Source organism: Magnolia sinica, chromosome 10, assembly GCF_029962835.1.
Source record: "Magnolia sinica isolate HGM2019 chromosome 10, MsV1, whole genome shotgun sequence".
In the NCBI taxonomy this organism is placed as follows: domain Eukaryota; kingdom Viridiplantae; phylum Streptophyta; class Magnoliopsida; order Magnoliales; family Magnoliaceae; genus Magnolia; species Magnolia sinica.
Genome location: NC_080582.1, coordinates 13356153 through 13365702, shown reverse-complemented (window position 1 = coordinate 13365702; position 9550 = coordinate 13356153). Strand labels below are relative to the sequence as shown.

Sequence of the window (9550 nt, the reverse complement as noted above, 5' to 3'; positions counted from 1 at the left end):
GGAAGGTTATATCCCAAGATTTATCTTGACCCATGTCTTAGATGTCCCACAAAAAAAGGAACAATGGGGAGGGAAATGCCACCATAGAAATGTAGAGATGGATTTTGGTATCTATCTTAATGTATATATGCCATCCAAACCACTCATCAGGTTTGTCCCACCAGGATGAAAATACTATCCAAAATTCAGATATTCCAAGGCACAGGTGAGCGACAGGACGAGAATATATAGGTTTTTGTGATGATTGTACATTGCTCCCTCTGGTGTGTCGCACCTGAATTTTGAATCTGGGTGACTCTTGCTCTGGGCAGTAAACATGATGAGAATCACCAGATTCACGGTTTGAATTTAGCATAAAATCATGGGGTGGGCCCCACGCAGCTCGATCACTATGACTCGGTACACACGTCATTCATGCACTTCAATCCAGTAACCCAATTGATGACTTCCCAACCGTTCAATTTATGGATATGAAATGGACGGTCAAAAAGAGATCATCAAAGATCCAAATTCAACGGTTGATACAGAGAATTAAGATTGTCCAATCTCTTTGATTTGGGGGTTATGATCAATCAAAGATGAGGCCCATGACTCCTATGGTTACGATAGTCTAACGTGCATGCGCATGCAGGGTAGCCCTTCTTGCTTCTATATATAACTCACACGCTCCCCCTCAAATGTCCTACCACCTTTCTAATCTGTACCCTTCAAAAATGGCCAAGATCCTCCTCTTTTCCCTTCTCTCTCTTCTTCTTCTGCTTCTCTCTAGATCAACCACCGTTGCCGCAGCTTGGCCGGTATCTGACCCACAACCACCAGAATCTCCTACTCCTGCGACGCCATGGTCGGTAAGTTGCATGTATCTCACACCGTTCATCTCGTGTTCTACTCGGCTATCATGGCTCGATAGTTAGGCCATCCAAGCCATCAGGTGGTCCTCACACGTATGCCAATTTGGAGCGTTGATCATTTAATTTTAACCGTTGGTTCCCATACAACGTGTGGCCTACCTTATGACTGGGCCAGCTTGATTTTTGGGCAGTGGCACGTACGCATGTTTGCTTTACCTATTTTGAAGTTGACGAATTATAAGATCTTGTTGCATTATAACGTGGATAGTGTCCAGATGGACCATTTTTTTACATGTAGGGCCCACAGATATGAGATCCACACCGTTAATCTAAAGGAGTTTTCAATGGATTAGAAAGACATCTCGAACACCCTTAGATCACATGCCAAAAAATAGATGGTTATGGATAAAATACAACAAACGGTCCAAAATTAACTGTCAGAGATATGATCGCCAATGGGGCGAGACCAGGGCATCTCAGAGTCGTCAGGAGCCGAAGTGTAATGCCCTGTCCTCGCCCTTCTTGGGCTTTTGATTTCGGGTCTAGTCCCGCCTTTAAAATCGTAAACGGGTCCGGGGCTAAGTCAAACCTAGGTCCGAACAGCTCAAAATCGGGCCTAAGACAAATCAAGTTCCGGCTTATTGACAACGCTATACACTGTTAGAGTAGATGGCATGCCTGGAAAATATCTCATGGATTCACCCCATAAGGCAACTCGTGATCCATGAGATATCCTGGTGTCTGGAAAACATCTCATGAATCCACCCCGTAAGGCAACTCGTAATCCATGAGATATTCTGGTGTCCTTAGATAATCTTGCTCCAATTATACATAGTTATAATTAGCCTCACAATATTCACCTACCTTGTATATCTTGTAATATTCACCTACCTTGTATATCTTGTAACAGCCCTCCAAATCAGTGGCTGATTGTTCTCCTCTCAAGTTATTAATAGAAACCGTGCACCTCCATGAGATGCATCGGATTACATCTCAATCTATTTTGGTATCAAAGCTATTACGAGTGCATCCATCATGTCAAGCACTTCATCTTCCTCCTTGTCGTCATCTGTTTCTAACATCACTCACTTCCTCAACATCAAACTTGACAAAGGCAATTTTTTCGTATGGCGTTCCCAGTTCCTTCCCATACTAAAACTCTATAATCTTGAAGGCCTTATCGATGGCACCTCTCCATGTCCAGACCATTTCCTCCCTCCAACAGAGAAGGATACTTTGCCTATCCTCAATCCTAACTACACCAGATGGATCAAAATGGACCAAATGCTCCTCTGCTGGCTCATCTCCTCCCTCACTGAACCGGTCATGGCCCATGTTGTTAGCCTCACCACATCTCGTGATGTGTGGTGTGCTTTGGAGAGGATCTTTGCATCGTCCTCCTGAGCTCGCGTACAGCAACTCAAGTATCAGTTACACACTATCAAAATGGGTGCTACACCTATGTCTGAATACATCCAGTCTGTCAAGTCTATTGTGAACAACCTCGCTGCCGTGGCAAATCCCGTCACCAACTCCGACCTCGTGTCCACCCTCCTCAGTGGCCTGTCTCCTTAATATGACTCGTTCGTCACCTCTGTCAACACACGAGTCGACCCTATTTCCTCTGAAGAATTGATCGGCCTCATGCTCAGTCAGGAGATACATCGTGGGCGCACCCTCCCCAACCCTGAGTCTACCGGCCTCATCTCTCTTGCACCTGCAGTTCACACTGCTTCACGAACTTCGAGGTTCTTCTCTGCCTCGCCTTCGTCTTCCTTCCGTGGGCATGGTTGAGGAAGGGGTCGGGAACACGGTCGTGGGCGTGGTCGGTACTCCTCTTTACATCCGACCTCGGGTGGCCCCCAACATCAGACAGCTGGTGGTCGCCCGTAGTGCCTAATCTGCAACCGGTTCGGCCATTATACCAACCACTACTACAACCGCTATGATGAAGCCACCCCGCCTTCCAACCCGACTGCTCTCATGCACTCGGTCGGTAGCAGTAGCTCCTCTGATCCTAACTGGTATGTTGACTCTAGTGTTACACATCACTTGACTGCTGATATGGCGAACCTGACAATTCCGACTGAGTATCATGGCCCTGACAAGATTCGCATGGGTAACGGGACAGGTCTGCCTATGCATTCTACTGGTTATTCTATTCTGAGTTCTCCATCTTCCTCCTTTGCATTACATAACCTCTTGTTCGTTCCCAATATCACTAAGAATCTTCTTTCTGTTAGTCGTTTCACTGCTGATAATAAAGTCTTACTTGAATTTCATCCTGACTTTTGTCTTGTCAAGGATCTCTCCACCCGGAAAACTCTACTGCGAGGACACCTTAAGAACGATTTATATGCCTTCTCTCTGGAGGACAAGAGTCTTGCTGCTTCTCCTTAGGCTCTTCTTGGTGAACATGTCTCTTCCTCAGTATGGCACGAGCGCCTTGGTCATCCCACTAGTCGCATTGTTTCCAGTCTACTCTCTCAATATAAGCTTCCCTCTCTTCCTGATCGTGGGGGTCCTTCGGTTTGTGCTGCCTGTCAGCAAGGGAAGAGCCATCGTTTACCTTTTTCCTCTTCATCTTCGGTTGTTACTGCTCCTCTAGAACTTATTCATTCAGATCTCTGGGGTCCATCTCATATACCTTCTGTAAGTGGTCATCGCTACTACGTTAGCTTTGTTGATCACTACAGCAAATATGTTTGGCTTTACCCATTAATGAATAAAAGCGAGACTTTTTCAGTTTTTGTCACTTTCAAAAATTATATTGAAAAATTCTTAGGTCATTCAATAAAGGTCCTGCAGACCGGTAGTGGTGGTGAATTCCTAAAATTTAAATCATTTCTTTCTTCTCATGGTATTATTCATCGTGTTTCTTGCCCACACACTAGTGCCTAAAATGGAACTATGGAACGGAAGCATCGCCATCTCGTTGAGACTGGCTTGACCCTCCTCGCTCGGTCTCATGTACCTTTCTCTTATTGGCCATATGCTTTTCAGACTGCATCTTTCCTTATCAACCGAATGCCAACCATAGTCCTACACAACCTTTCCCCTTTCCAAAAATTATTTCAGAAATCACCTGATTACCTCTCCTTGAAGGTGTTTGGCTGTGCTTTCTACCTTCATCTTCGCCCCTATAATCCACATAAATTTGACTTCCGCTCTGTGCAATGTGTCTTCTTAGGGTACTCCGCATCCCAGAAAGGTTACTAGTGCTTACATATCCCCACTGAGCGTGTGTACATCTCCCGGGATGTTGTCTTTGATGAATGCACCTTCCCATTCCTTGGCCTCACGCCTAACCTCTCTTCTCCACTGTCCCCGTCCCAATCACCAATTCCAATTTCCATTGGTCCCCTGCCTGTCCCAGACTCCTTTCTGTCTGTTACACCGGCGCCCTCTATTGGTCCAGTAGATCCCTGTGTCTCTCCTCCACCTTCGCACCAGTCCCTCCCTAATCCTTCTATCACTAGTTCATCCACTTCATCTCCTGATCCCCCTTCCGATACTACTCCCTCCTCGGTATCTCCATCCCCTGTGGTTCCTACTAGTCCACCTCTCATCCGAAATCATCCAATGGTCACCAGGACTCAGGATAACACAAGAACACCTAAAGTTTGGCTTGCCACCCGGTACCCACTGCCCACTTGTCTCATGAATGATCTGCACACCTCGCCCGTCGAACCCACCTGTTTCACACAAGCAAACTGTGATCCTCGATGGCGTCAGGCCATGGACACCGAGATTAATGCTCTACTCCAAAATGGTACCTGGTCTCTTGTTCCCTACCATCATGATATGAACCTCGTTGGTTGCAAGTGGGTCTTCAAGTTGAAACACAACCCGGATGGTTCGGTGGACAGGTACAAGGCGCGTCTTGTGGCCAAGGGGTTTCACCAAAAATCGGGACTTGACTATGGAGAAACGTTCAGCCCTGTCATCAAACCAACCACCGTCCGAACTGTCTGCAGCCTTGCAGTGTCCAAAGGATGGACCTTGCGCCAACTCGATGTTAATAATGCTTTTCTACAGGGCTTTCTTGCAGAGACCGTCTATATGGCACAACCTTCAGGGTTTGTTGAGCCGGCTTGGCCCAACCATGTCTGTCGACTCCATCGCAGCATCTATGGCCTCAAATAGGCCCCGCGGGCCTGATTCTCTCGTCTCAGTAGTTACTTGCTTCGCATGGGCTTCGTGAGATCTAAGTCCGATACTTCTTTATTTATTCGACGGTCTGGATTCAATCTCCAACTGGTTCTCATCTATGTGGATGACATCATCATCACAGGGGATAACTCTGACTCGGTCGATCATTTTATTAGGGATCTTGGCCTGGAGTTTTCCCTAAAAGACTTGGGCCCACTTCACTATTTCTTGGGAGTCGAGTGTCACCATACTCCGGATGGTATGTTCTTATCTTAGCAAAAGTATATTCGCGATCTCTTACTCAAACTCAAGATGGATGGTGTGAAGCCTGTCATCTCTCCCATCGCCACGTCCTGCAAGCTATCAAGGTTTGGAGGTACTCCCTTGTCCGATCCTTTCCTCTTTCGAAGTACTGTTGGGGCCCTCCAATACCTCAGTTTCACTCGACCAGACATTGCCTTCTTCGTCAATAAGGTCGCCCAGTTCATGCAATCTCACACAAAGGATTACTGGTGCTCGGTCAAGAGGATTCTCCGTTTTCTCAAATCTACTATTACACATGGTCTCTATTTCTCCTCTCAATCCACATTAGGTCTTACAGCCTATACTGATGCAAACTGGGCCGGATCTATTGATGATCGAAAATCCACTAATGGGTATTGTGTTTTTCTTGGTAAAAATCTTATCTCCTGGAGTTCAAAGAAACAATCTACAGTGGCACGATCCAGCACCGAGGCCGAATACCGGGGAGTTGCTAATGTAGCCGCCGAAGTTCTCTGGCTTCAGTCTCTCCTTCGTGAGTTAGGACTCCCCCTATCCACTCCTACAGTGCTTTGTGATAACCTTGGAGCAACTTATCTATCAGTTAATCCTGTATGTCACACTCGGTCGAAACATGTTGAGATCGATGTTCATTTTGTCCGTGATCATGTGGCCAATGGAGCCTTTAATGTCCGTTTCGTCTCCACTAAAGACCAACTTGCTGATGTACTCACTAAACCGTTAAGTTCCGCCCGTTTCTCTCTTCTCAAGTCCAAGCTCTCGGTTCTTTCAGAACCGTTACACTTGCGCGGGGGGTGTTAGAGTAGATGGCATGCCTGGAAAATATCTCATGGATTCACCCCATAAGGCAACTCGTGATCCATGAGATATCCTGGTGTCTGGAAAATATCTCATGGATCCACCCCGTAAGACAACTCGTAATTCATGAGATATTCTGGTGTCCTTAGATAATCTTACTCCAATTATACATAGTTATAATTAGCCTCACAATATTCACCTACCTTGTATATCTTGTAATATTCACCTACCTTGTATATCTTGTAACAGCCCTCCAAATCAGTGGCCGATTGTTCTCCTCTCAAGTTATTATTAGAAACCGTGCACCTCCATGAGATGCATCGGATTACATCTCAATTTATCTTACATGAGCTTGGACTGAGGGTCATGTTCCCTATTGAAGTGACGTCATCAAGTTATGTGGGACCCACTATGATGTATGAATTGTATCCCTATTGAAGTGACGTCATCAGTGGCTGATTGTTCTCCATTCATTTGGAGAGATCAATTCATTTGGAGAGATCATTTCAAGATATGAGCCAAACAATGAGGCAGATCCAAAGCTTAGGTGAACCCCACCCATAGAAAATAGTGAGAACTGAAAGACTGCCATTAAAAACTTCTCGTGGGGCCACCGAAGTTTTCGATCAAGATGATATTTGTGCTTTCCCTTTATACATGTCTATGTGAATTTATGAACATGTTGTATCTCAAATAAATATGATGGTGGCTCTAAGAAGGTTTCAACAATGGGCGTTACTGTCCCTGCTGTTTCCTGTAAAGGGGTTCACTTGAGCTTTGGATTTGCTTTATTTTTAGGATCATGTCATAAAATAATATTGCTGAATGAATGGAGGGTGTGGATGCAAAACATACATCATGATGGCCCCACAGAATCCAGTGACGTCACTTCAGCAGCGATCTTACCAGTGAAGCCGTCAGCAGCTAATCTGTGTGGTTTTTCGGGTGGTTATTTATTGTTTTCTATGGTGTGCCCCCACCTGATAATTGGATCCACCAGGATTTTTGGGTGTCCCAATTTCATGTTGGGACAACCTTTTTAGATGGGCAAGATGTCATACAAATGCCATGGTACCCCCCACATGCCAACCAGCCTACTAGCATTTCTTTATTATATATTAGAGATCATAGCTTAGGGTATGTTTGTGTACCAAATTTCATCAAATATGCCAGCGTGGCAGACAGGTAAAATATCCTGGCTGTTCATCAAAAGGGAAATCTATCAACTAGTAACCTAGTGATAACTCAAGTGGTATACTGAGTGAAGATATAACCACTGAGGCCTTAAGTTTTCTACACTATTTGGCTTATTTATCATGTTATGGCTCACCTACTGAATGGACCAGGCCAGTAATACCTACTCATGAGGATCACTTGGTGGATGGCTCGGATATTTCACCCATATGTTATGCTGGCACATGTGGTGACATGTGCATCCATGGTTGTGGACTTAAGGGTTGTTTAATATCTCTAATTATAAGAGCTTATTTGTTTATTCTAAAATAAGGTTTTTTTATTTTTAAAGTAGGCTTATTTGTATTTCGTAATGCCCTCATTACTTTACTTTTTTAAAACTAGCAAAAAGGCTACTTTACTTTTTTAAAACTAGCAAAAAGGCTCTTAAAAAATAAGTAACGTAGATCTTATTTTTTAAAGAGCCGATTTGACTAAAGTGTGTAAACATTTTTGGCTAATTTTGGGATAAGTTTATCATTATTATTGTTTTTTTCGGTATTTTCCATCTTGCTCTCATCTCTTATCTTTACAAACTCTTCAAAGTGGGCCATATGATGAAAGACGCACATTGAAGGTGGAGCCCCACATGATGGATGGCCCACGTGAAAGGTGGGGACCCACATGATGGACGATGGACATTGAAGTTGGACCATATGATGGATGGTGGACATTGAAGTTAGGCCCACATGATGAATTGTTGACACAAAATGGGTCCACATCATGAATGGCCCATCTTGCATAATAAATGGTCCACATCAAGGTGGGTCGGAATAATGGATGGAGTGGGCCTCACATGATGAATGACTCACATCAAGGTGTGAACCCTCATGATCTACAATCCACATTAAGTGGGCCCAACCTAATAGATGGTCCACATCCATGGTCTCGCATGATGAATGGCCCATACTCAAGGTGGCCCAATGTGATAGATCATCCACATAGAAGGTGCATCCCACACAAATGGATGGTGGACATCAAAATTGGATCCCACATGATGGACAACCCACTTTAAAGGTGGGGCCCACATGATGGAAACATCAAATGTGAACTCCGTGTGACGGGTAGTGGACATTGAAGGGCCCCACATAAAAGGACAATTAGCATTAATGGTGGGCCCTAAATGGTCGATGATCTACATCAAGGTGGGCCCCATATAATGGACAGTCCACATGAAAGTCAGCCCCTAATGATGAATGGTTCACATCCAAGATGGGCCTAACATGGTGGACGACTCACTTAAGGTTGGGCGCATACAATGGACAATTCACATCAAAGGTGAGCTCCATATGTTGGATGATCCACATCCAATGTTTGATACAATGGAAGGCCCAAAAGTCAAACATGAAGGTGGTACGTGACCATTTATTCTTTTCCCGTTTGGGAGCACAAACCATGTATGTGAGATTCACTAAAACAACCGCTTGAATTGCTTTTTAATAGAGTAGTTGTAATTTTAAAAAAAGAAGAAGCAACTATTCATAAAGAAAGCTTTTATCTGAAAGTTTTACCAAATATGCTTATTTCAAATAAAAGATATTTTTGAATTTTGAAAAAGTGGTTTTACCAAGCAACGACTTTATTTAAAACAATACACAGCACATAAAGAACCTATTATAGTAGATCTTATTTGAAAAGATCTTATTAGATTAAAGTAGAGATGCCAATCGAGCCCTTACGAAAACTCTAATTATGAAATTTTATAATATTCGGTGCAACCAAATTCCCGTTATATAAATTATGGATTATATTCTTAATCCCTACAATATAATAATAATAATAATAATAATAAATCTCTCATGCATAAAGATAAACTCTGTTCATCTTTTCCTTTCTTTCTTTCTTTCAGTGGGACTCAAGTATCAACGAAGATGATTGTGAAGGTTTGGAGACGGAGTGTAGTGCAAGGAGGATGGCCATTGCTCACACGGATTATATCTACACACAGGATATTAAAGACCCTTGATGCATTTTCCTTTTCAAAATTTCCATTTGCAATATCGTAGATTGGTCTTTCAATTTTGTTCTCCTCTGTACATTTCTCCTCAAATCTATATCGTTAAGGAAAAGATGATACAAATGCACGTCTACTTTTGGAAGATATACAGCACTTGAAAAGTTGCAGTAAGGGGTGCAATCTGGTGTGGTAACCTCCCAACCAGATGTGGGCCCCTGGTGATGGATTCACACCATCCAACGTGGACTGGGGTACTAGATGTATGTGGGCCCCACTG

The 9550-nt window shown here is 43.8% G+C and overlaps 1 protein-coding gene across 1 annotated transcript; it reads left to right on the top strand.

Moving 5' to 3' along the window:
- Nucleotides 1-696: 696 nt before the first annotated feature.
- On the top strand, nt 697-9406 carry LOC131258020 (phytosulfokines-like). Its single transcript, XM_058259041.1, has 2 exons — nt 697-848; nt 9166-9406. Exons 1-2 carry the CDS (start codon nt 714-716, stop codon nt 9280-9282), a joined length of 252 nt encoding a protein of 83 aa, XP_058115024.1. The 5' UTR covers nt 697-713; the 3' UTR covers nt 9283-9406.
- The last annotated feature ends 144 nt before the right edge of the window (nt 9407-9550 follow it).